The sequence below is a fragment of the Taudactylus pleione genome, unplaced genomic scaffold (assembly GCF_031769625.1).
Source record: "Taudactylus pleione unplaced genomic scaffold, aTauple2 ptg001032l, whole genome shotgun sequence".
NCBI lineage: Eukaryota > Metazoa > Chordata > Amphibia > Anura > Myobatrachidae > Taudactylus > Taudactylus pleione.
Window position 1 is genome coordinate 13,233,842 of NW_028285433.1, and position 26,643 is coordinate 13,260,484.

A 26,643-nucleotide genomic window follows, 5' to 3' on the forward strand; every position below is an offset into this window, starting at 1 on the left:
CTTGCTGTGACCTGTAGTTGTCAGTAAATGAAAATATTTTTGTAATATTAATCACATATTAGTAACCACATGCCCACAGCCCAGGAGCATGGGCAATAGCCCTAGTGCTATTGGCACAGGGCTGGCATCTTCTTGTTTGTGTGGACCTGACCTCCCTAGTTATCCAGCCCCATACTTAAGGGCTAGGGCTGGTTGGCACTATGGTAGTTGGGCCTCATGCTGTTGTGTCTCCTTTAATAGCACACAGGGCCGTAGTGAGCCGGCCTGGGCCCCAGTACTATTGAGTGGGCATGGCCTAATCACAGTAAGGGGATGCCGTTAGCCCCTCAGCCCGATGCAAATCCAGGGGGGCGCAATTGGTGTGATCGCTCCCCCCACAAAGGCAGAGGAGACTGCTGCTGCTGTTCAACCCCACCAGTCTCCCTTGCTCCCAGTGTGTGCTGGGCTGCGGACAGGGAGAACGGAGGGGGAGGTGGCATAGGACCCTCCAGGGTAATCAGTAGCCATCCCCCACCCTCTTGGCGCCCATGGTAGCAAAAGCCCAGGCTGGTACTGCTTAGTGCTGGCAATTGCAAATTCTGTTCTCCCAATTTACCCAAAAGCGTCTTGGCTGAAACACTAGTGCTGTTTTTAAATTGGGGGGAAATGTGCCACTCTGTTTTTAAAATGTATTTATAAAACAAACAAAAAAACACTATAAACACACCAGATTGCCAGCAATGAGTGGGTTTCTAACCCAATGTGCATTAATGGCAATTTAACGAATCAGCTTTCAAATTGTGCACTATTACAGCCCATGATTTGAAGGCCAAAGTTGCAGGTAAATCTCTGAGAATTGCAGTGACTTATTAATTATTATAAGCAGTTATCATGCTAGCTAATCTATCCACAGCCACATCTTACACCATCTGATCTGGTGTCATATCTTCTTCTGTGCTTATTCCACAGAGTGCTGGCTGCGATGGGGTCCTGAGTCCTGAAGTCACTACTGATTTATGTCAGAACTGTGGTGGCCAAACTGATTCCTGTGTTTTTATACAGAATGTTTTCCAGCTTCCATACCCCTCTACAGGTTATGTTCAGCTATGTATTTACCTTTAGGATACTAGACTAATTATCTCAATCAAATCCTTATAATACATTCCTACAGATGGTATAAGGGCAATTGTTGCTCCATTTGCGGTGCCCCACCCCCCAACCCCCACCCCCCAAGCTGCTGAGAAGAAATGACAGAAAAATGACCCCTTTCAGCGCTGAACTTTTCGTGGGCACAACAATTACCAACATTTTGACAGGCTTCTAACTAGGATTGGATAATTGTTAATAGTGGCAAATGAAATCTGGCTTAGATGCTACCAAAAGCATACTTGCCTACCCTCCCGATTCGGCAGGGAGCCTCCCGAAAATCGGGGGCAGCTCCCGCCTCCCCGGAATGGCGCAAAAGCCTCCCAGTCTCCGGTGACCCCCCCCGCAGTTACAGTATGAATCCCGGCAGCAGGGGGGCCAGTGATGCGATTCGCACTGAAACGCGTCATCGTGGACCCGCCCCCTGCTTTACAATACCATTAATATCAACATTGTTGCATTATTTGCCGGACCACGGCTCCTTTTACAGCGAGAGGCCCCCCCCCCCCCCCCCGCTGTGAAAGCCCGGCAGGGAGCTAAATGTTGGCAAGCATGGCCAATAGGGTGGCCTCTTTAATGTACTCCTCCTTGTTCCAACTCCTTTACACACTCACATACTGCCACACTCACACTCCCTCCTAACTACTTCACTGCCTGACACTCACAGCTGGAGATGGTCCAAAGTCCTGAAGTTCTATTTAGGATTATAATCAAAAATAGAAAAATAGTTTATAAATTGCTAACAATAATAAATATTGTTAAAAAAAAGAGTTAAATGCATTTTAAAAACAACTACTGCAATGGTGACATTGGGGAAATGGAAAGCGCATGCACATTATTACCATACTGTGATAAGCCTTACCTGGTTTTAATTAGCCACATAACCTGTTTAATTTACATTTAAACATCCCTGTTCATTGTACATAATATTCTACATTGCAAATGTGATACTTATGATAACACTGAAGTCACACTATGGGGGATATTTATCAATTAATGGGTTTTAGACCCTATAATCGTAATTTCTTATCACCGCTATTCATGGCAAGAAGATATTATTTACCAGTTGAATGTATCAAAATACACATGCAGGGACAAGGGCTTGGAAAGGAGCTCATCCCTGCGATGTGTTAGTAGTAAGTAATCACATTAGCTATTATTTATATCGGAGACCTCTGTGCGCTACTGTGCTGCGCAGTCCCCTGACCGTGCATGTGCAGCCCCATTGCCAGGGAGGGAGCTCTGTCCTGGTATATTTTTGTGAAGTGTAGCCCATAGGCTAAAGCGGATAATGTCATCTTTAGATTGCATTAGCTGCCGTGGCCAAACTTGAAATAATCTGACAGCTTCACAGCCCCCATAAAAACCTATGGTGGCTGCTGCTGTCAGAAATAGGGGGACTGCAGGTGATACTTTATATTTGTGGGTATCCCCCGAACATATTATTTGATAAATAGACCCCTAGAAAAACTAGATGTAGATTCAGAAATAGGATATAAATACACAATATTTTAAAAACTGTCATATTGTAACCATTATGAAAGACAATTTAGCTGGCAAAATAATAGTCTGGGCATTTTTAAGACCAATCTAAATTAGACAACATTAATAGAAATGTCCAGTTATTACATGTGGTCTCAATGTTTCAGATCATTATTTCATTATTATTTTATTCATTAGAATTCTTTGGGTACAAAAATGTGACTCGAATCCCAGCTGGCGCAAGGCATGTAAAAGTGACTGATCGAAGTCGCAATATTTTAGGTAAATAAAAGAAACATTGGTTTTATAAATAGTAAAAAGAATAAAATATAAGAATGATGCAATGCAGTGGCCAGGCACTTTCTGCTATTATAGCTGTCCCCCTCCTATCCTTCCATCTTTCTCATGAGCCTTATAACACCCTCTGTCTGCGTCTCTGCTTATTATTCATCTCCATGTAGAATAACAGTGGAGTGTGCCAGCTAGCATAGCTTTTCAATTACCAGATTCTATACAAGCTTTACCTCTCCCTAATTCAGACTGTCAATCATCCACTGGTTAGGAAAATAATTTGTGTAATAACCCTGTATAACATAGTACTGTACTATGCATAGTTCTCTGTCACTACCACATTGCTTTCCCCAGCCCTGATGAGCTCGAGTAGAGGCTATGTGATTAATGGAAACTGGGCAGTTTCCTGGCCCGGAGTATACAAAGTGGCAGGGACAGAAGTACATTACACTCGCACCACAGCCGGCCATGAGTTCCTGGAGGCATCCGGGCCTACCGATGAGGATTTGTATGTTCTGGTGAGCAACCAGCTATTAGTTGTAATGATGTTCGCTTTGATTAACAACTTTTATCACATTGGAGTCCAAAATGACAGGTGTGTAGGGCAGCTTTGAACCCACTGCATACTATGATTTGTACTCACAATATGTTTGTGGATTAAGAGAGCCACATTTGCTGAGGGGCAAGTGTCAGTACAAGCAAGGATGTGGCCGGTGTGCTTCTAGTTTATTACTAAGTTGAATTTAGTATCGCAGAGAAAATTATTGCCATAAGAAAAGGAGTTGGAGAGGGACGTACACTACCATTTCCTACCATAACCCTGCACAGATCAGAGACGGCAGTGATCAGGTCTTGTCCTATTATCTTTATGAGACAGCTAGGTTGTTAAACCACTGTACTAAGCCTTGGAGAGAGATAAAATGGATGGAGATAAAATAACCAATCAGCTCCTGTCACTTTACAGGCTGTGTTTGAAAAATGACAGTTAGGATCTGATTACTGTATTAAGGCTTAGTACATAGACCCCCAAATCTTCTATTAGCCCTGTCCTAGACAGACCGAGCTAGTTTCCACTATAACGGGGATGCTATGAATGTGGGTGGCTCTATTGGTTGGGAAATTTACAAGATTGGGTCCCCAGGACTGGCAAACAAAACAATAAAACAAATAAAGACACATGCAGAATTTTCATAGAAAGTTTAAGTGTATAAAAGAATTCCCTAAAACCCTTGTTCACCACTATCTTCTTCTGTAATAGTACATATGGAGACTAAAATCTTCCTTTCTTGCTTTTGTTGCTATCTGTAGGCCAAATAACATTCTGTTCTCCCTTATGCCAACCCTGCAGTAACCAGCCTGTGGCTGGTTTTCAATGGAGAGACAGCCCAGTTTTCAAGCACTAGGGCAGGTTGAGGACTTGGAGGTGGCAAATATTCTTATCTACCAAGTACATACTATTTAAAAAAATATAGACCTTCGAAGGAGAAGAATCTCTCTAGATATACTTCAAGCAAATGTAAAAAAAAGCTGCACACGCCAGTGCTGTGACTAGGGGTGTGCAAGCTGTGCAGTGGCACAGAGCCACTGCATTTGGCCAACAGGGTGCCTGGAATGGGTATTTGGAGCCCAGGGCAAATTTTAAAATGGAGCCCCCCCCACACTATGTGCGTACGCCTGCATCGCGAGCGGTGAAAAATGGGCATGGTCACAAGGGGCATGGCCACTGAAAAATGGGGTGTATCAACATGACACAAACACCCCTTTCTTGTCACTGGGAACATTTCTTTCCATTTGCACCTTAATGCAGTGCCCCTTATACAGTCCCCCCTATGCAGTGCCCCTAGTAGTGGTCCCCCTTATGCAGGCCCCCAGTAGTACTCCTTATATAGTACCCCCAGTATACAATGCCCCTAGTAGTGGTCCCTCTTATGCAGGCCTCCAGTAGTGCCCCTTATACAGTATCCCCAGTAGTGGTCCCCTTATGCAGCCCCCGATTAGTTCCCCTTATACAGGCCCCCAGTAGTGGTCCCCCATATGCAGTGCCCCTTACATAGTGTCTCCTGTAGTGGCCCCCCTTATGCAGCCCCCATTAGCTCCACTTATACAGTGCCCCCAGTAGTGATCCACCATATGCAGTGCTCCTTATACAGTGCCCCCAGGAGTGATCCCTTTTACAGTGCCCCCAGTAGTGATCCCCCATATGCAGTGCCCCTTACACAGCTCCCCCTGTAATAGTCCCCCTTATGCAGCCCACCATTAGTTCCCCTTATACAGTGCCCCCAGTAGTGATCCCCCATATGCAGTCCCCCAGTAGTGATCCCCCATATGCAGTGCCCTTTTTACAGTGCCCCCAGGAGTGATCCCCCTTATACAGTGCCCCCAGTAGGTGTCCCACTTATGCAGGCCCCCAGTATTTATCCCCCTATGCAGTGCCCCCTGTAGTAGTTCTCCCTTTTCAGTGCCTCCTGTAGTGGTCCCCCATGTGCAGTGCCCCCAGTAGTAAGCCACTTATATAGTGCCCCAGTAGGAGTCCCCTTGATGCAGTGCCCCCAGTAGTAGTCCCCCCCAGTAGTAGTCCCCAGTAGTGGTCCCCCCCAATGCAGTGCCCCCAGTAGTAGCCCCCCTTGATGCAGTGCCCCCTGTAGTAGGCCCCAGTAGTGGTCCCCCATGATGCAGTGCACCCAGAAGTGGTGCCCCAGTAGTAGGCCCCAGAAGTGGTCCCCCAATGCAGTGCCCCTGGTAGAATCCCCCCCAGCAGTAGTCCCCAGTAGTGCCCCCACCCCGAAGCAGTGCCGCCAGTAGTAGTCCCCTCCTTAGGAATAGTCCTCCCCCCGAAGCAGTGCTCCAGTAGTAGTCCCCTCCTTAGTAAGAGTCCCCCCCCTGAAGCAGTGCCTCCAGTAGTAGTCCCCTCCTTAGTAAGAGTCCCCCCCCAACAAATACACACTGGAAATAAATAATAAATGAAAGAAAAACACTTACCTGAATCCACGCTCCGGCTCCCGCCGCCATCCGCATGTCAGTCCTCCCGGGCTGGCTCGCTCTGCATTATGGGAGAGACATCATGACGTCTCTCCCATTATCCACTGCAGGAGCCGGAAGGGAGCCGGCTCTTGCAGTGGGCGCTGCAGCAGTCAATGAGAGTCTATCTGACTCTCATTGGCTGCTGTTTAACACACACATCGCCGCCAGCGCTGGTGGAGATGTGTGTGCAGCAGCAGCAGCCAATGAGAGTCTGTCTGACTCTCATTGGCTGCTGATTAACATACACATCGCCACCAGCACTGGCGGCGATGTGTGTGTTATGCACAGCATGAGCCCACCTGCCACCCTCCTCCTGGCGCTATTGGGCAAGTGCTCAGGGGGAGGGAAGGGGCTCGGCTGTGCAGCACAGGACCGGCACTGGGAAGCCTACCGCTGGTCCTGTGTAAATGTGTAGTGCTGACCGCACTCACTGTGGTCGGCACTACACTGGCTAACTAGGACAGGTCGGTCCCACGGCGCCCAGGGCACGTGCCCCGCTCACCCTGCCCTAGTTATGCCACTGCACATAAGTGATACACCATTATGTCTACAGTGTCACAGGAGATGTGTAGAGTACAACAATGAATAAAATATGAAATGCAATAAAAAGCATTAGATAACAATAAGGTAACAAATTAATTACGAAAGAATCCAATTGTCCTAATAAACTCTATTACAGAAACAAAGACAAATACATACGTTACGTACAAACTAACAGATGTGACATCAACAAACACATGAAACAAAATAATAGAGTATTAAGACAAGGATAACAAACATGCAACCTACAGTAGTGAGAGGGGGAGGGGAGTTGAGAAGGGGTTTGTCTGTGGGCTGATAAAAGTGATTCACAATTTGGGGGACCTCAGTGCTGCCTCAGTAGTCATAAAGCAATTTGTATACAAAAGCATGCAGCAGTCTCTCAGGTGGTTCTTCTGCAGGGTTAGGTATGAAATACTGACGGCTTACAAGCCGCCGATTCAAATCCCGACGATAGAAGCCCGACAGATTAAAATCCCAATGCCGGCTCGTAAGTATCTTTAACCCTCCCCTCTCCCCCCAACCCTCCCTTGGGCATGCCTAACCCATAAGACTTGGGGGGTAATGCCTAACCCTAAGTCTCCCCCGTGGTGCCTAACCCTAACCCACCCTCCCCGCACCCTAAACCTAACCCTCCTGGGGGGGTGGAAGGTGCCTGACCCTAACCACCCCACGGTGGTGCCTACCCCTAACCCCCCTTCCCCTAGCCTATACCCCGGGAGTGCCTAACCCTAAGTCCCCCTGGGAGTGCCTATACCTAACCCTCCCCCCCCGCGGCTAACACGTCGCAATGACCAGCTAACCTACATTCGGTATGCCGGGCGTCCCTTTCTCCATGTGCTATGATAGACAGCCCTGTGGTGACTGTTAAAAAGTTAAACGTTGAGATTGCAGACCAGCCGTTACTTGTGACAAATATGTTTGTATGATAAGAAAATAATGTAATAAGACTCACACCTGAGTCCATGTACATGCTAGGATACTATACTAGCAAATGTCATGCTTTTTTTTGCTGTCATGATTAAGCAGAGGATAAGTGGTGATAGGCACTGTTGGACTGGAGCATGAAGGGCTCATCGGAGGATTGCTGTGGTAGAGGCCTAAACTTAAGAGGTGTGGCCAGCCAACCATTAGAGAGGACATAGTTTGCAGACAATTCAGATATGCATGGTCATATATGTATATATGTATTGTATAAACGTAGCGGTGTAGCTGGGCTCTGAAGCGCCCTGTGTTGGGCCTGCCCCCTAAGTGCATGACGTCATGCAGAGTGGGCGAGGCCACCAGCACCGTATGCAGGGTGCCTGTCTGTAGCAGCCAAAGGACGCTCCGACAAGTCGTACTCGCCTAGTTATGGCCCTGTATACACCATAGTCCTGGTAATGCAGTATAATGTAACATGCACAATAACAAAGCACATGATGGTGATCCTGTCTATATATACCACATTATTGTACTCTACATATGATAGGGGACCCCCATACACACCAGCCAGTGTCTAAAACTCAATGAGAACTGCTTTAGGTCTAGTAAAGGCCAAATACATGCCATTCAACTATCTAAGTTATTAACACTAGTTGACTTTAGTGTTGGTTATTTTTTTTATTGTTTTTACAACCTCATTCTTAGTCTGCAATATGTAGCGGTGACACTAGGGGGCTGCATCTGAGGGGGTGACACCAAAATGCCAGGTCCTTCTTAGTGACCGGGAGCTGCACTGTGATGTTATTGTGTAGCACCCAGCTCCCAGTCACTGAGGAGCTGGCACTGCCCCCAGTGTGATTAAAATGGAGTCGTGCTGTGAGGTCACACCCCTTCCAGTGAGGCCACGTCCATCTCAAAGGATATCCCCCTTTTTTGGACTCAGACTCAATTTGGCGCCTTGGGGGACACTGACCCTATTGAAGCCACTTGCAATATGCTATATTATAAATGTTACTTTCACACAAAAACATTTTAAATCTGTTAATTCAATCAAGAGCGTAGCTATAGTAGGTGCAGGGGGTGCGACTACTACAGGACCCAGGCCCAGTCCTCTACCCTGCACCTAGTTACATTGCCAGCGGGCAGACGCTTACCTTCCTGAGCCCCGTATGCAGCTTTTCATTTCTTATTAGCGAATCTTGGTGCAGTTTCCATGTTCATTCATGTTCTTGCTTTACAAGGTAACTGACTCTCTAAATAGAGTAACAATTAGGGTGGCCAGTTACGGGATTGGGATCAGCGGGATCCTGGGATTTTGGCCTAAAACAGTCAGGATTTGAATTTTGAGATTGGAGCTTCGGGATTACTCAGCGCATGTGCTTTATTTTTATTAATGGAGTGCAGCGCTGAGCACTTGCAGCAGACGGCTCAGACGCTGCCCAGCTGTGCGCAGCGGCACATCAGAGGTCATGCTATGCAGTCACACTATGCAGGGTAATGTCTAAATCCCCTTCACGGAGCGGACCCTGATAGTGTCCAGCGTAATTCCCTACCATCCAAGTGGGCATAGAGGGGAAATATATTCTTGTGGCGAGCGCAGCGAGCCTGCAAGATGACAACTTTCTTCTTTAGGTGGCCTTAATGGGCATGGCGCTGCACTTGCGCCCTCACCACGTCACTTCCAGATCCCTAACATGGAGGGGAAATAAGCTCTACCCTGAAACCAGCTGTGCCTGCCCACCGCTCGCCTGCACCACACTTAAGCTTAAGAAGATGAGGACTGTCTGCTGCTTGGCGTGGTGGCCATGGGTATCATCACAGAGCCAGTCCAGGCAGCCAGGGGGGGGGGGAGCACACAAGGCTGTTACTTGGAGGAGGGGGCGAGAGAGATATAAGGACTGGGGGAGGCATATAAGGACTGAGGGAGGGGCAGAGAGACAGATAAGGACTGAGGGACGAGGGGGTAAGAACTGAGGGACGGGGGGAGAGATAAGGACTGAGGGACAGAGGGGTAGGGAGACATAATGACTGAGGGACAGAGGGGGGAAGAGATAAGGACTGAGGGACGGGAGGAGGATGGAGTGCAGCCAATGAGTCCTGCTGCTGCCTGCCGGTGCCACCACCAACTCAATCCCAGGATCACTGGAATCCCGGGATTGAGCATTTTTTTAATCCCGAATCATGGGATTGAAAAACAGCCCAGTATTGTCCTCCCTAGTTACAATGTATAGTTTGAGTGAACAGTTTTGAACCTGACATCAGAGGAGGGCAAGGGGCCCTCAGGCAGTGGGGCTCACCGGGGATTTCCTGTGGATCCCCGTGGGCTAGGGGTGACCTTGGTGATAGGTGGAAGGTTCTAACGTGTTTCAGCCATGATTTTGGCCATTTTCAATGAATAATTAACTGCTGGGCTGCTCACAATTGTCTGTGGCTTCCTAATAGAATAACTCTGATCAATGTATCCAGGATAACAAATTGCACAAAATAACCTGCAGCTACAGTAACTGAATCTGCCCCTATGCGCCTTTTTCTTTTAACACGCACCTGTGATTATGGAAATGCACAGATTTGTGCATCATCTAGACAGCACTGCAGCATGTCGGGGGTACAAATATTTGCTTCTTCTAATAGAAAATGCATCACAATTTATCTTGTTGAACACTGGGCCTGATTCAGACCCGCTCGCGAGTGCTATGCGCTCGCAAGCGGGTCGATGGAGGCCCAGTGCGCATGCGCATGATGGAGCCGGCTCCATCGTGCGCATGCGCGAGACCCGGATAGTGACGGGCAAGCCGTCGCTCCGGGTCTCGTACCAAAGGGGGCGTGCTGTCGATGTTGAGTGACAGCACGCTCCCTTTGGTGGGTGGGCCGGGGGCGTGGCTGCCCAGAGGCCTACCGTCTGTGGCCGGTCCCACTGACCTCACAAGTGAGGTCAGTGGCAGTGCTCTTGGCTCTGATAGAGCCGAAAGCACTCCAGGACTTGCGGCAACAAGATCCTACCACAAGGGTCTCGTCGCAAGCCCGATGATCGCGATGGTCTTGACCATTGCGACCATCTTCCTGGCCGCTCGCTATAGCTGTGGGTGGTCACCCACAACTATGCGAGCGGCCAGGAGGCAGCTCTAAAAAAACAGAAGGCCGGCCCTGATTTAGAGCGAGCGCTCTGTCAGAGCGTCCGGCTCTGAATCAGACCCTTTGACCAGGCAGACTTGTGATCTTTATAAATAATGATATTAGGAGTTTGGCATGATCCTATTACTCTGTCCACCATGTTTATCTCCATCTGGGCCCACAATCCCACATAAGCTGTACAGAGCATTTCTATGGGGAACATTTCCAACAAATGAAGTAATTTGTGCACCTATGTATGCACTAGGTGGATAGATGAACTCATCTGAATATTATGAAATGTGCTGTTGGGTGATAATTCTTATATATCCTAGTGTCTGATTAATATTTGTCTCACATGCACATTTATTGTACACTGTTTTGATTATATCATACAGACAATCATTATTTATTATTTTCTAAAAAGTTCCACCTAGTCCAGTAGCAGCCCCTGATTCTTTCTTACATTTTATTACACTTTTACAGGTTCTCTTTCAGGAACAAAACCCAGGCATTCAATATGAGTACTGGCTGCCAAAGGAGAGGTACCATGACATCCAGAGGGATTCCCAAGCACAGCAGAATATGGAACCATCATATCAGCCCACGGATACGGGTTTGGACACCTGGGTACCCACAACTACATACAGCAGCCAAATAACGGTGGAGGCAGTAAGAAAGGAAGACAGCAAATCAGGTGCAACTTATTTATGTAATGATTGAAGTTTACCCATATTATTAAGCAAGATATTGTACTTAGGGCCTGATTCAGGCTGGATCGCAATGCTGTGTTCGCACACAACCGGCCGCTGCAAAAATATGCAGATGAATGCATTCACACTGCCGTCACAGCACAAGATACAGACGCCCAGCACTACATAATGCCGCCCCGTTACCGTCTTCTCACATCCGTACTATTGTGGAAGTATGCAAAATCATCGGTAACATCGAGTAACATCGGAGCAGCATGCACACTTGTGGTTGACATGAAACTGCCGCAGAAGTTGCTAAACTTACTGCACGCAGTGAGTACTCAGGCAATGTATGGGTTCGCTGTGAATAATTTATGCACACCCCTGCAACGGCGTTTTGAACGCACTGACACACCTGCGTTAGCACGACTACCCCCCATCACCAGGTGTCATAGGATTTCTTCAGTGAAACACACACTTACCATTACAGATGGAGCTGACTGCGCTACATTTTGTTGGATTCCTACAGGTCCGGTAAGCCACCCTGTTTTTTCGTGCACTGATTTAACATCATTGGATGGCATAAAGGGTTGTTTGACGAGACTTGTCTTTTTTAAAAGGATATTCTTGGAACTTTGATTTTTTTGTTCTATTAAAGATTTGTTCTTTTTATTGAAGATCATCATTTTTAGACTCTTTTTTGGTCTATTACAAATAACATCATCTAGACAATTTCTGGGATTAGCATTGAGTGACTGGTATGAACAGTACAGTTTACGTATTTATTTATCTTGTCCAGGAGGACTATGTTTTGATACATCGAAGTTACATTGCATTTGAGCATTATAAATACAGCGCAGCAAGATCTGACACGGTGTTCATACACTATCTTTTTATTTTTCTCAGAATGCAAACATCGTCCGGCTGCGTGCAAAAGCAGCATTGCGATCCAACCTAAATCAGGCCCTTATTCAGCAGTGCACACTAGTGCACTGCAGAATGCAGATTCCCGATGGCCGGAAATATGTGCAGGCGGCTGACCCATAATGCGCATGTGCAGTACCGGTCCTGCATGAAAGCACGCAGAGCGGCAGCAGACTGTCAGTCATTGACAGTTTGTTGCCGTTTGTGGATGGCAACGGCCTCCATTTCCCGAAACGGAGGAGTGTTGCCGCCGTTGGGGGGGGGGGAGGGAAGAGGCCAGGATCTCCGTTGGCTGACGGAGATTACCTGGCCTCTTCCTCTCATCTGCGGCGGACGGCTTGCATGACCCCCCTGGGTGACTTAGCCGGCCGATGTTCCCGCACATTATCGGATGCTGCACTGGCCGACGCAGCTTGGATAATTAATGCAGCAGGAGGTGTGATGCCTGCTGCTGCTTTACCATATCTGCAAGGACGGAATTGCAAAGCTGCCTGTGTGCAGCGTTACAATTCCGTTCAGTACTGAATCTGGCCCTTATAGTCCTGTAATTACACTGCTGGCGAATCACATACAAACAAACCTGGGAATAGATCCAACCACTGGAGGAAAAAACAAATGTTTGAAGATCAATTTATAAGACTGTAATCTATGTTTAGTGAACACTAGTGTGATTTCACCTCATTATTCCATCTTACTTTCCAGTAAATGAGCTGCTCAACTTTCCGAACTACTTCAATACTACTTACTTATGGCATGTAGAACCAGGGGCGGATTATAAGAGGAGGGGGCCCGTGTGCAGCCTTTACCTCCCCACAGTGGCACATTGCGTATCGGGTGGGAAGTCTGGAGTTGGACATGTGTTTTGTGGGTCAGATGCACATTTCCGTATTGCATCCATATCTACATTTTTGCATATCATTGACCTACATCTCCTATTGCCTGGACAGGTGGGATGGGCGCGGGTAGTGGTGAGCTACTATAAGGGTGTGCTCATGTACTTGTCAAAAAATTAGACATGGGCACGTGCGATGAGAGGCCTTTTAGGTGGCATGTTTCATGTGAGTACTAGAGAGCTGGTGATCTATCTAGCCACTTCTTAATGGCTGATTGCATATTGACCCATTCAGCAACTTGTGGTAAGTCCAACTTATCATACACATGTATGTGCATGCATGAGCCCCTTTACTGAGGCTGTTACATGTATGTGCATGCATGAGCCCCTTTACTGAGGCTGTTACATGCATGTGCATGCATGAGCCCCTATACTGAGGCTGTTACATGTATGTGCATGCATGAGCTCCTTTACTGATGCTGTTACATGTATGTGCATGCAAGAGCCAATTTATTGAGGATGTTACATGTATGTGCATGCATGAGCCCCTTTACTGAGGCTGTTACATGTATGTGCATGCATGAGCCCCTTTACTGAGGCTGTAACATATATGTGCATGCATGAGCCCCTTTACTGAGGCTGTTACATGTATGTGCATGCAGGAGCCCCTTTACTGAGGCTGTTACATGTATGTGCATGCATGAGCCCCTTTACTGAGGCTGTTACATGTATGTGCATGCATGAGCCCCTTTACTGAGGCTGTTACATGTATGTGCATGCATGAGCCCCTGTGAGTGCAATGGGTTACTGTATAAAATAATAGGCCTAATTTAGAGGTGTACACAGTGTTGATGCCGCACACAAGCAGCCGATGTCTTTAGTCTGCGCCTGCATCTGAGCTGCACTGCCCATGTGTCCTGATGGCTGACGCAGGGAACTGCAGAATGAATTTGGAAGCAGAGAGAGGCAATTTTGGTGGTTTTCTCTGGGTGATAACAGAGGTGTGGTTAGCCAGACGTGGGTGTATCACGTCTTTTGTCGCAGTTACACTGACACTGACGGCCATGTATGATGGATATTTTGCTCCTCCATAGGGCTGATGGTTCAATGGTAATTTCAGGTAAAATCTCCCCATCCTGCCCACTTCACTAGGAAGTGGGAGGGATGCGGGAGATATGCCTACTCTTCCGGGATCGCGGGGGGTTACCCGAAAAATCAGGAGCCTCCCGCGATTCCCGGGAGAGTAGGCATGTATGAGCTTAGGCATACTCAGACGCCCAATATTGATCCGATGCTGCGGCAGCGCTCAGATCAGCAATGCCGGCAATGGGCATTTTTTTGCCTTCAGACGCCTCCTGTCCAAAGATGCAGCCTCTGTGCTTGTAGTGTACAACCTAGAGTCAGGCCCACAGGGTGGTTTCTGTGCTTCTCATAGTTCATATCCTACAGTAAATGCTAAATAATCATCTAAAACGTTTTTGTGGATTATTAACATTTTACTTTTCTAGGCGGACACTGCCAGGAGTGTGTGCAGTACAAAGGCAGATCACAGAGGAAGAAACATTATTGTCAGAGTGACTTTGGTAAGTGAGAATCTTGCTGTTGTAATCACATCTTGCAGCAAGACAATCACACAATATGATCTATGCCTGGTTTATAAAACAATGATTAAGGCTAATGATAGGGACTTTTATTTTCTGCCAATGACAGTTAATTTGGTAGGATTCTAGCAGTTAATGTATTGGTTTTGAGATCTGTGATCAGGGCTGCCAAGAAATTATTCTGTCCCCGATACTGGGGAATGGGGCCAAGTGGGGGCATAGCTATACCCCATCTGTGCCATATGTTGAAGCTATTGCTATGTCTGGTTATGGACTACACCGAGCACTGTAATATGGCCTGCCCATGCTCAGGGCAGGATTGAGGACCACATGGGCCTGGAGCTGAAAATGACCAATGGCCTATTATGACAAGCAGAGGAGGTGTGATCAGTCCTGTGTGGGTGTGGCCAGTGCCATGTGGGCATGTACACCCCTATACTCTCAGCCCCAATGTCTCCATAAATATGTAAAAGAAAAACAAATGCTTCATTTTGTGTGGTAAATAGAAATACAATTTTACTACTTATGATTTATGGCTGACCATGTGGAGGGCAGATGGCCAGTCAACATCATGTTGTCATTACAATGGGCCTATTTTTATGTGGAGGCCTGGAGCTGTAGCTCCATCCGTCCCATTGTTAATCTGGCCCTGCCCATGCTGCATCATTACACAGCACATGTCTGCACTTTACTGAGGTTTAAATTATTGGAGGGGTGGGCTTATGTAATTTGTCTGGAAAAATAATATTTGCAGAGACGAATTGGAAAGGAGGAAGCCCCAACCAAAAATCTCTCCCAGGGTCCCATGGGGTCTTAATCCGCCTCTGATTTAGGGATGGACATAACACACAGGATTTATTATTAGACTGCCTGTCATTGATGTGTCCAGTTTAATAAAGTTAGGAAAGCAGCCGGCTTTGCGTTGCATGCTGGTCCAGTGAGCAGTAGCAATAGCGCTAAACCTACATCAAACTACAACTCCCGTCAGCACGCGGGTGACCGCTCACCTCTCCCAGCGCTGGTTGGATAACTTCTCTGTACAGAGACATGGTATTGGCTGCATGTGTTCCCGAATCTGAGTGGTAGCGGTGTGTCAGTGTTGTGTCTGTGAGTGAGAAGATTGGGAGAGAGCAGTCAGCAAAAGCAAAGACCCCTCAGGTTTACTGATCTCTGTCATCAGGTAGGTAGTGCGGTGGGTTACTCCAGCTGTCTTAGGGGGCAACTTAGGGGCGCCAAAATTAATTCATGTTTTGGCCCACAACCTAAAAATGTTGTGGTGCCCCTCATGTCCATTATATAAAAAACACACTTCGCGCTTTAGGAAGTAAATCTATATACCCCAGTACAACTGTTAGTGCACATTCTACATTTCCCACAATCTGTTCAACCTATTTGATGTATATTTGCTTGTTTCTCTCCAGGAAAAGATGGGGTCAATTTAGTTTAGAGCTTGCATCTGAAGAATGTATAAAACTAGCTGAAGTGCCCAGCGTTGCCTGGGTTTAAATCTTCACCAATAGGTCTGACTAGGACCTCAACCCCCCCTAGTATTTCTTCTGGAATCCAATGTTACCACTCTGTGAAGTTTTCATCCAAATTCATCCAGTGTAAGGCCCAGAACAGGCTCCCCGGGTCATAGTGTACACCAACGGGAGGTCCGACTGGGACCTCAACCCCTCTAAAACCTGGCCAGGATCCAACTGGACCACTTCTCGTTGGTGTCATCACAAACGGTGCAGGGGTGTCTGAATGCATAACCGAACAGGCAAACAAACAGATATAAAACAAACAAACATTTTATATATAAGATGTGACTTTTTCATTAACAGGAATTCAAATATTGGGCCCATCATCAATTTTTCTGTATTATGGACACCATTTTTCTATGGTTTCCGAATGAGTCCAGAAACAAAGCTAAGTGCATACTGAGAAGTCACATTGTTTTCTGGCATTTTTAATAATGACCATCTATTTTGTCACTCTCATTCCCTATGTTAAATAATAGAGATGTATCGTATCCTTTTAAAATCTCTGAATAATTAGTCATGATTCATTGTCAAAATCTTTCCTCAGGGTGTATTTTTTTTTTCCAGGAGTCTGAATATATTTAAGCCAAGACATTTTAAGGCCACTTAGAGCATTTAAATGAGTACTTATGGATACGTCTTTTGAAGTTGGTGCAAAAAGTACAATATAAACCAGGAGGTTTAGAGGTCAATCCTATTCCGTGTGACGGGTGCGATGTGCCGTTGCAACGGCGTTAAAATGCTGGCAACGGACCAGCACATCGTACCCTTCACAGCCCGACTTAACCCTGAATTTGCCAAACTTTGCTCGCTGCCCTATGGGGCTGCATGCAAAATTTGGCGAATCCGGGCTGCTATAATGATTCGCACTGGCAAGATCATTGCACGGAGTAGGATTGACCCCTTAATATATAAGTCCAAAAAAGGTTTGCGGTCTGGCTAGCAGTATACATAAAAATAAGAGTAAAATAATTGGAGTACTTGAGAAAATTCTCCAGTTCCACCATATTCCCAGTTTAAATTTACATTTGTATCTGTAGTCACTAAAAGGATTGCTGTAAAAATGTCTCCAAGAAACCCATTGGAAGATTTGCCAAACTGGCAGATAGGTTTCATTAGAGAGTTCTGTAATGATTCCAAGATGTTGCAAACAGCAGTCATTTAAAATAATTGTGACCGAATACAATTTTAGTCAATTCCACTGTAAAGGAGATATTACCACAGAAGATTGGAGTAAAAAACTAAAACTGCTTCAATACATTACATATGATCAGTGACTTAAGCTGTGTACACAAGGGACGATCGATAACGATATCGTTGTTCGATCTCCTGGGTGTGCAGTGTACCTTTCCTGTGTACTCTCTCGTGTATGCGGTCATCATCTCACATCAAGTGCTGGTATTCACTGCTATTCCGCTATTCAAGTGCTGGTTATCACCGCTACTCAGCGTCTCACATCAAGTACTGGTTATCACCGCTACTCAGAGTCTTATACCAAGTGCTGGTTATCACCGCTACTCAGCGTCTCACATCAAGTGCTGGTTATCACCACTACTCAGCGTCTCACATCAAGTGCTGGTTATCACCGCTACTCAGCGTCTCACATCAAGTGCTGGTTATCACCGCTACTGAGCGTCTCACATCAAGTGCTGGTTATCACCGCTACTCAGCGTCTCACATCAAGTGCTGGTTATCACCACTACTCAGCGTCTCACATCAAGTGCTGGTTATCACCGCTACTCAGCGTCTCACATCAAGTGCTGGTTATCACCGCTACTCACCGTCGCACATCAAGTGCTGGTTATTCAGTGTTCATATCAAGTACAGCTTACCATCGCTATTCAGCATCTCACATCAAGTACTGGTTATCCTCACTACTAGCACATCGATTTCCAAAGTTCTCCGCTCAGTGGTTTCGGGATCTATTATAACTATTCTTCCAACATTATCAGTGCTTATATAATCCTCCCATATCTATCTCCGTGTTTTCTCCAGGGACCCATCCCAGGGGCCGCGACCTGTCCACCTGGTGCAGCGAAACCCACATCCTGATTGGAGGGGTCAATGGTGAAGACCATCAGATGGACTTGACTCTGCGTCTTGGGGTAGGTCTCGAAAACATCTGGAAGAGACATATGAAGAGGACTTATGTATTGCCTTCCAGTTTCTCTATCACTCGCTGCCCTTCTCCCCCCGTTCTGTGTTGCAAGTGTAGAAGCCCTTAAACACCAGAGTTTGACAGTATATAAACAAATAAGCAATACAAGAAAGCCGTGACTTACAGTACGACATAAGACATAGCAGGACAAGGACAAACTTTATAAATGTTCTGCATCAGGGCAGCAGAGACCAAGGGGGTATGGCATATATGATAGTATAAGTAAATGAAGGAAAAGCACATGAGGGAAGAGGGTCCTGCTTGTGAGAGCTTACATATATAATTTTATGGTATACAATTGGTTTCCTGACTGCTTTATCCTGACGTGGGATAAATGACCGGCATCTATGTCTAGATGCCTGTCATTTCCCCGTCGCTGGGAGACCGGCGCCCTGCATCCCGGCGGGGGGACGGTTAGGTTTAGGGCACCCGGGAGGGTTAGGCTAGGGGGAGGGAGGGTTAGGCACCCCCGGGGGGACTTAGGGTTAGGCACCCCCCTGGGGGAATTAGGTTTAGACAGCGGGGAAGGGGGCGGGGTTAGGGTTAGGCACTTAGAGGGGGTATTAGGGTTAGGCACTTGGGGGGAGGTTAGGGTTAGGCACCCCTAAGGAGGGTTAGGGGGTTAGGTTAGTTTATACTTATCTTAGCGACGATCGGGATTTCCAGCCCTGTCGGGCTTCCGCTGCCGGGAACTCTGCTTTTGTCGGCCAGGTGCTGCCGGGAATTTCATACCGATTCCATTTTTATTGGGGAGGGGGGGCGCGAACCGTTATATTGCCTAGGGCCCCATGAGGTCTAAATTCGGCTCTGATGGGAGTAAATGACAATCAGCCATTTGCTCCCAAACACTGGAAAACGGATGAAAGCTGTCATTCAGACAAGTTGTTTAAATCAAACAGATTTAACCAACTTGCCTGAACGACCTTTTTTGTGGTGTTTGGGAGAAAATTGCTGATTGTCATTTGCTATTTTGAAAAGACGCCCCCTGGCCGCTCGCATCATACGTCATCTCCGCTATTTATTAGATTAATCGAGTACATCGAAAGGCGTCTGAACTGCTCGCAGTACTTGTGGTTGGATTTTCCTACCGCAATCATGCGAACAGTTCAGGCTAAGAGACAACCAAGTCACGTGGTCGATGACGCTGCTTTGTTAATTATGCACACCCTTAAAACGCCCGTTTTGACCGTTTGGCACGCCTGCGTTCGGATCTCCACTCCCCGTTTTCAAGCACCTTCCCCTGTTACTACCCACAAACGCCTCATCCTGTCACTCAAATTAGCAGGCACTCACAATTTTGCGAACACACGTTTTCCGACCGCACTGACTGGTTGGCGCATGCGCATTACGACCCATACGCATGCGCAGATGTGCGAACGAGCGGCCGCTTACGAGCGGCTCTGAATCAGGCCCTGATTGTACAAAAATAAAGAAACTAATTTGTTCCTTCAAAATCCCTCTGCTATTTAGGGACTTCAGTGGTTCCAACTTCCTAGTTTGGCAAATGCTGTTAGGGGCTATTGGGATTTATTTGTTTGGTCCAATCATTTTTAGTTCTATATATACTGTACAAATGGAAATAATAATTTATATTGATCTTATTTCATTTTAACTGGGAATACTGTGAAACTGGAGAATTGGATTACATACTCCAAACATTTATCTTATTATTACACATACTTTAAGTAGAGAGCAGTTTTCTTGGACTTTTGTATTAAACCCAGAGATATATACCCAAGTTTTTGCATTAAATTCAAAGCAGTCATCACAAAAGCTTTTTGAAAATGCTCAAATTAGTCCTAAAAGTTCTTGACTTAAAACTATTCTGGAAAGTCATCTCTGGAGGGTAAAAAAGAACTGCACCCTGGGCAGAGATTATCAAGAATCAATCTGTATTGTGTGGTGATTTAAAGAGTATATGGGGCAGATATCAGAGACAGTGTGGGACATAGGCGGGGACAAGGTATTGTGCTGGGGAAATGAGATATTGGGGGAGGCGGACAGTGGTGGTGTATGATGGAAACAGAAACAGAAAGATGGGAGCGGATACGTCTATTCAGGATACAATAGGCATTAAAAAATGGAATCCATAAAACTGAAAAAATGGTTGAATATTAAAAATAGACCCAAGTCTCAAAACTAAATTGGTCCATTATTTCTGGAGAGAAAAATGTCAATAGCCATCAAATAGATTGAGCAGTTTGTGGTAAATGTAGGATGTGCATTTATTGTATGAAGTTAAATAGTTTGATTTCCCACAGTAGTATTTTATATAAAAGGAAATTGATAATCTTCGGATATAGAGCATGATTCACTACTGATCGCAACTGCGATTGCAATAGTGATTACGCAAGCAATTCAACTGCAATAGTATGCTAATCCATAAGGATGCCCACTTTACCTTACATACATCCGTAATGTTTAGCAAGACTGCAGAACCATCGGTACAATCGAGTACCATTGCAGCCTCACGCACAGTTGCACAAGCTCTGACCTTACTCAGAAATTGCTAACTTCATCACACGCTATGAGTCCTCAGGCTGCATAGGCCATCGCAATGGATAATTTATACACGCCCATGCAACGGTGTTCAAACTGACTGGCACGTCTTTGTTTTCCCCGAACACCCCCCCGTCACCTCCCACAAATGGCAGTTCCTGTCATTCACTCTGCGATGTGTCTGCTTAGTCACTGCAATGGCAGTCCCAATCGCAGTGGCCGGGTCGCGTATGCGCACCGTGATGCGTAAGCATGCTCAGAACGCAACAATCTGCCGATTGCGTGCAAAATCGCAGTTGCAATCGGAAGTGAATCAGGCCCATAGTTTACCTTATGCGAAGCTAGGCTTAATATATAGGCCGCACTCAGAAGCACATTTATGAACATCAGAGACATACATTTCTATGTCACATTTTATCATTCTGCACATATAACTCTCTGGGTGCTTGTATATTCTCCCTGTGCTTGCGTGGGTTTCCTCCAGGCACTCCGGTTGCCTCCCACAATCCACAAATATACTGGTTAATTGGATCCCAACAAAATTAACCCTAGTATGTATGTGAGTGTGCATGTGATAGGAAACAGATTGTAAGCTCCACTGCGGAATATGTGTGTGCTATATAAATAACTGCCAATAAATTAACCCTATTTGGCATATTACATATATCCACTGGCGGTTCTAGGAACGGGCAAGCAGGATTATCGCCCAGAGTGTTGAGGCTTGATGGTGCGGCCACAGTCACTCCCCCGGCACCGTCTAATCTGATGGCACCCGCCCGCTCTTGCCCGCCTCCTTATCTAAGCTGTGGCATCCGTGGCACCACCATATTTACAAATGGCCACAACGCCATACAACTGGGAGTCCCAGTATCCCAGAATGACGCTGTCGTCGCGCATGGCATTCTGGGAGCGGCCGCTGGAGCGAGAAGACAGAGGAGCAGCAGCAAGGAGGAGGGACAAGCCTGCCTTCACAATTTAAGACTTAGGCAAGGCTCCCACCCTGGCAAAAGTCTCCCCCCCCCCCCCCCACGTGCAAAACAATTACTATTTTCTATATGCTTTTTTGGTCGCCCATGGCCACTCCCCTGAGCGCAGGGCACCAAAGGAATCTCTCACCCTGAGCTCCGTAAACTCTAGAACCAGCCCTGTAACTAGACAGGAGGCACTAAAACACTAAAATCACATGCAAATTGGGATTTAGATTCATCTAACCGTATTGGAAATCCAAATCTTGGATGATCGGTACAGCGTGGCAGTGCCCATAATCAAACTTACTGACTTTTCTTATCTGCTGCTCGGGAGAGCAGACACTTTTGGGGGCAGGACCGGGTCCCTATGTGACAGTTTTACATCATTTAGCCCCACCCCCTCTATACGGAGCCGCGATTCCCAGCAATTATCTCCCCATCCTGTCCACTTCACTAGGAAGGTGGCTAGATGCGGGAGATCCGGATACTCTTCCAGTGGTGCGGGGGGCTCCCTGAAAATTGTAAAGCCTCCTGCCATGTTTGGGAGAGTAGGTAAGTATGGTCCATAACAGTGGCACATAGCAGGCACAACATCTCTTCACATATTATATCATCTCAATCACACATCTTGTATAATTAAATTACTCTCTTAAATGGGGACCATAGTATTCACTAACAGAACTAAAGCTAATGTTGTAACAATATCCATAGCTTATGCAGTATTTATACATGTAATATATGAATAATATATATACATGCATCCTGAAACTCACAATAACATCAGTGTGCTGTACAGGTAGCATGTATTGTAAGAGGTAAAGTACATTTAAGCAGATTACTTTCTAACTCCATGCAAAATCCATTTTAGTTACAATAAAATCATTTATAAAAAAATCATTTTTGCTCATCCCTCTCTGTGCAGTGATCCGTGGAAAGATTTTGGGGAGGAGGATAATGGGACAGGAGATGCGCTATGACATAAAGGTGAAGCACGTATATAAGAACAAGTTTCCCCTTATGCACCGTGAATATATTTGGGTATCTGACAAGTGCAACTGTCCCAAACTTCAAGATCACCAAGAATATATATTGATGCCTTCAAGACATGTGAACCATGAACTCACTGTGAATAGGATTTTACTCTCCACACACAGTTACGTCAGAGCCTGGTCACAGCATGAGGATCTGCAGATGCAACGCCTCAGTAATATGTGCAGAACATCCTCCTGAGGCCTCTGTGCAACTGATTCTTTGTTATGTTTGTGGAGTTGGAGAACACTACAGGCCCAATGCCATATACAATTAGCAGAGGGAGAGCTGGGGACATACTGTAACAGGGAAATAACACAGTGAGCACATGTAGTCAGTAACAGCGCACATGGGAGACACTAGGCCTGGAATGTTGGAGAAAGATGTCATAGGAACATAAAAAAGGTCACAAGCTCTTACTGGAAATGACATTTTGTGATGTCCTGTGCCTATTGTGTCACAAATGCATAGTTTATTTAGAAAGCACATTGATCTACACATCAAGATGTTCGATATTGGCATCTGTGCGGTGTGCAGAAGTTAGGGAGAAACTGTGCATATGAGGGCTAGTGAAAATACGGGATAAATGTACTCATGCTAATCTCTAATTTTGCCTGTAGCCTAAAACTAGATTTTATTTTGTAGAAGGTATGTAAGATTGAGGGGTAGAGAAAGTGCCATTAACGGGGCCTTTCAGTGTTTTTGGGCATATGATAAGGACTTGATTTTTAAATGTGCTTAGATGCGGCTTTTAAATATTTAATATGAAGGAACCACTTATTTTGCACAAATATAAGAATATAGAATTGTGTTCATATTTCACACCCAAGACGGCAGGTATAAGAATATGTTAACACTTAATTTAGACAAATAACATATTTATTTGTTATATGAATATAACAATAATTAACTTCAATAATATTACATTTTGCATTGCCAATAAAGTTAACCGTTCATACCCACAAAATTACATTAGAATAACATAATAAAATAAGTACTTATGATCTTTGATCAGCTTGCAAGTGTGGGAACAGTGCTGGAGCAGCGATCTGGGCAATCCTGGTCCAGCCCATCCACCCCAACAGGTGATGTCATTATGTAATGCTGAGGGAGCGGAGCTGCAGCACTGTCTAGTAGAGCACTGATTGGAGCATCCTCAGGGCACTTCAGCCAACTCTACAGGATACATGCCCACAGCATCCAAAGGACTGGCTGCAGGGTGAAGATCCAGGCGAGCTGCAAGCCAAACAGGTGCCATGGGGCAGATATGGTGCCACACCCAGGGACTACTCACACACCCCTAATTACTGCCCTGCATGGGAATCGTCATATATGATTTGGCCGCTCTTCTTCTTCCTAAGGCCCTTTCCTCTACAACTTTCCTCTTTTACACACCAAGAAGAGCTGAAATTACTGTATATACTTCTGTAAAATAAGAAAATAACTCCAATGTCCCCTGAATCCCATGATTTAATTCATGATGAAGGGGAGTAGTAGGTACGACTTTGAAGTGATGTTTTTCTTTTTCCACCATGTACATTTACATCTGGGCTGCAGTCCTGCAAAACCTTGCAGAAAATATTGTTATGAGCTGTTATGAAAAGTGGAGGGTGGCGTACAGCTATATATGATCTAAGCAGGCAAAAAGTCAACCCCTGCTCATAATTAATGTGCTGTGAAACCAAATTATTTCTAGCTCTTAACAGACTCTCAGAAACAGAAGGCAGATGAATAGAGACAATTTATGTGAATATACCAATATTCTAATATAAAATGACAGATAGTGGGCCAGATTCAGCAAGAACTGCAGTTGCTAATATGAACGCAATCGGCCGATTGTTGCTTTCTGCGCATGATTGGGCACGCACAGCAGATGTTCACTTCTGGAGCACGGAGCAAACAACAGCCTGAGTATGCCTGCCAGAGAATGGCTGCATGTCACAGGTCCAACTTGTCCTAGGAACAACACAGCAACGCAAGCTGTTAGCAACACTCCCACCTCGTGGATACTGTAGTGTGTGTATATTCAGCTTTCTATGGAGCTAGATTAAAAACTCAAAAGGGGAGATTTACTACGGTGCAGTTTGACATGCTCTGATCTGTGGTTTTAATTAAACTGTGCAGTTTACTAATGGCCAAAATACACATCAAAACTGTCCTTTCTGTACACGCAATACTGTACCTATTTCTTTCAAACGTTACTGTAAGCATTTTGATAAAGGAGGATGTCTGGGCAGCACCCAATAACATACCCTTACTCCTGCAGCCCAAGGAGAGAAAAGGGATTCCCATCCAGCCTCATAGAATAGCAGGAAAAAAGATGAATATCTCCGGCGCTGGAGGAGTGTATAGCAACAATCTTGGTTATAAGTATAACCTGATAAAATGTATCTGTGACACAGTACTGTTACTAGACTGTCCCTTACTCTGCCCTAAAATGAGAGCTATACAGTGTCTAACCCATAGACAAAAGCAGGGGATGGGGGTTTCCGGTTGCTTGGAAAGCTCCCTTCCCAGCTCGCACCATGCCCACGATAGATATAGTAATAGAATTTTACTAGTGCTGCACGTTCTTCTCAGTATCACAAATAAAATCAATAGCACCACCTGTGGATCTTTAAACATGTGTCAGCCAGTAATAAATAGACCTGTGCACCAACTAGGAGATCTGGAAAACATGCACTATTAATGTTGCACTGCTATAGTCCATCAATAAGGTTAATTAACACAATATCCAGCACTATCCAATGCATGACAAGACCAATATGTACATGCAGTCAGTATATGTCCAGGGTAGTGCTAGGTTCTTCTGCTACTCTCCCAGACTCCCGGAATTGCTCCAATACTCTGGAATGGAGCCTATATCTGACATAAAAACTTTCAGCTCAGGCAGGATGGCCCTACTGCCGCATTTATTGTCTTACTGTGATCGCTGGTCCTGTAAATGCTTGAATTATGATGCACAATACACTTTGTATGATGCATATTAAAGCTTGATAAGTGCTACATATGTAATCTTCATGGACTGGCCACATTTGCTCTAAAATCAAGCATTGGAAACACCCCTCTAGAAATCCTGCATTTGTGTCCTTATAATATTTGTCTCAGCTTCAATCCGTATAATGATCAACCATTTACCCACACTGTGAACTATATTATAAAGTAGGAATTACCAAAAGAGACTGACCAGGTATAAATGTAAATAACTAGTACATTTTTATGAACTAATAGAATAAAAAAATACAACTACTGTACTGGATAAACTAATTACATTACGTTTGTCTTTAGTGCACATAATAATTGATGAAAAACGAATATAACGCGTTTAGGCTGCACTCATATAAGCTTAGGGAGCAATTAATGTAGATTGCTGTTCAGGAAGTTTAGAGGTACTACATGCTCTCTAATCTCCCAAAACAAAATATATGTGTGTGTAACTTCCTTATATATATATATATATATATATTGTGACACAGTTAGGTTAGGGGGTCCCTCTCCTGGGTAGAGGACTCCTTCCTTACACACACACACACAGCAGCAGGGAAGCAGCACACCAGTCTGGATGCAAGTACAAGCTGGTCGGCGCCAGTCTTTATTGTACAATGTCAGAAACATAAAGAAAACATAAATATAACTCCTAGCCCTGTCGGGGCACTAACTTCACAGGTAGTTCCCTCACTACCAGAACCTGGCAGGGCCTAATGCCCTCGCCAGCAACAAAAGCACAGCACAACACTCACAGTTAGGTATCCAAGTGTCTCTGAGCAAACTCTCTGTCTGCTCTCCCAGGTGAGACAATCAGCCCTAAACAAACTAGGCTTATATTGGCCACTCTCAGGTGGAAAACTAACAATCCTGTTACCAGGCTGCGAGAACCAAAACCTGGAGTGGCCGTGGGTGGAGCCCTCCCTCTCCTCTCACCC

At 45.6% G+C, this 26,643-nt stretch overlaps 1 protein-coding gene across 1 annotated transcript in view; it reads left to right on the forward strand.

Moving 5' to 3' along the window:
• Positions 1-23,558, forward strand: part of LOC148454103 (ADAMTS-like protein 5) — a 66,527-nt gene extending 42,969 nt beyond the window's left edge. The window contains exons 10-15 of the mRNA XM_088461247.1: positions 949-1,072; positions 2,806-2,889; positions 3,253-3,416; positions 10,978-11,188; positions 14,448-14,522; positions 22,614-23,558. Coding sequence (XP_088317373.1) covers positions 949-1,072; positions 2,806-2,889; positions 3,253-3,416; positions 10,978-11,188; positions 14,448-14,522; positions 22,614-22,921 — 966 coding nt within the window. The 3' untranslated portion in view covers positions 22,922-23,558. The remainder of the gene's footprint in view (positions 1-948; positions 1,073-2,805; positions 2,890-3,252; positions 3,417-10,977; positions 11,189-14,447; positions 14,523-22,613) is intronic.
• Positions 23,559-26,643: the final 3,085 nt, after the last annotated feature.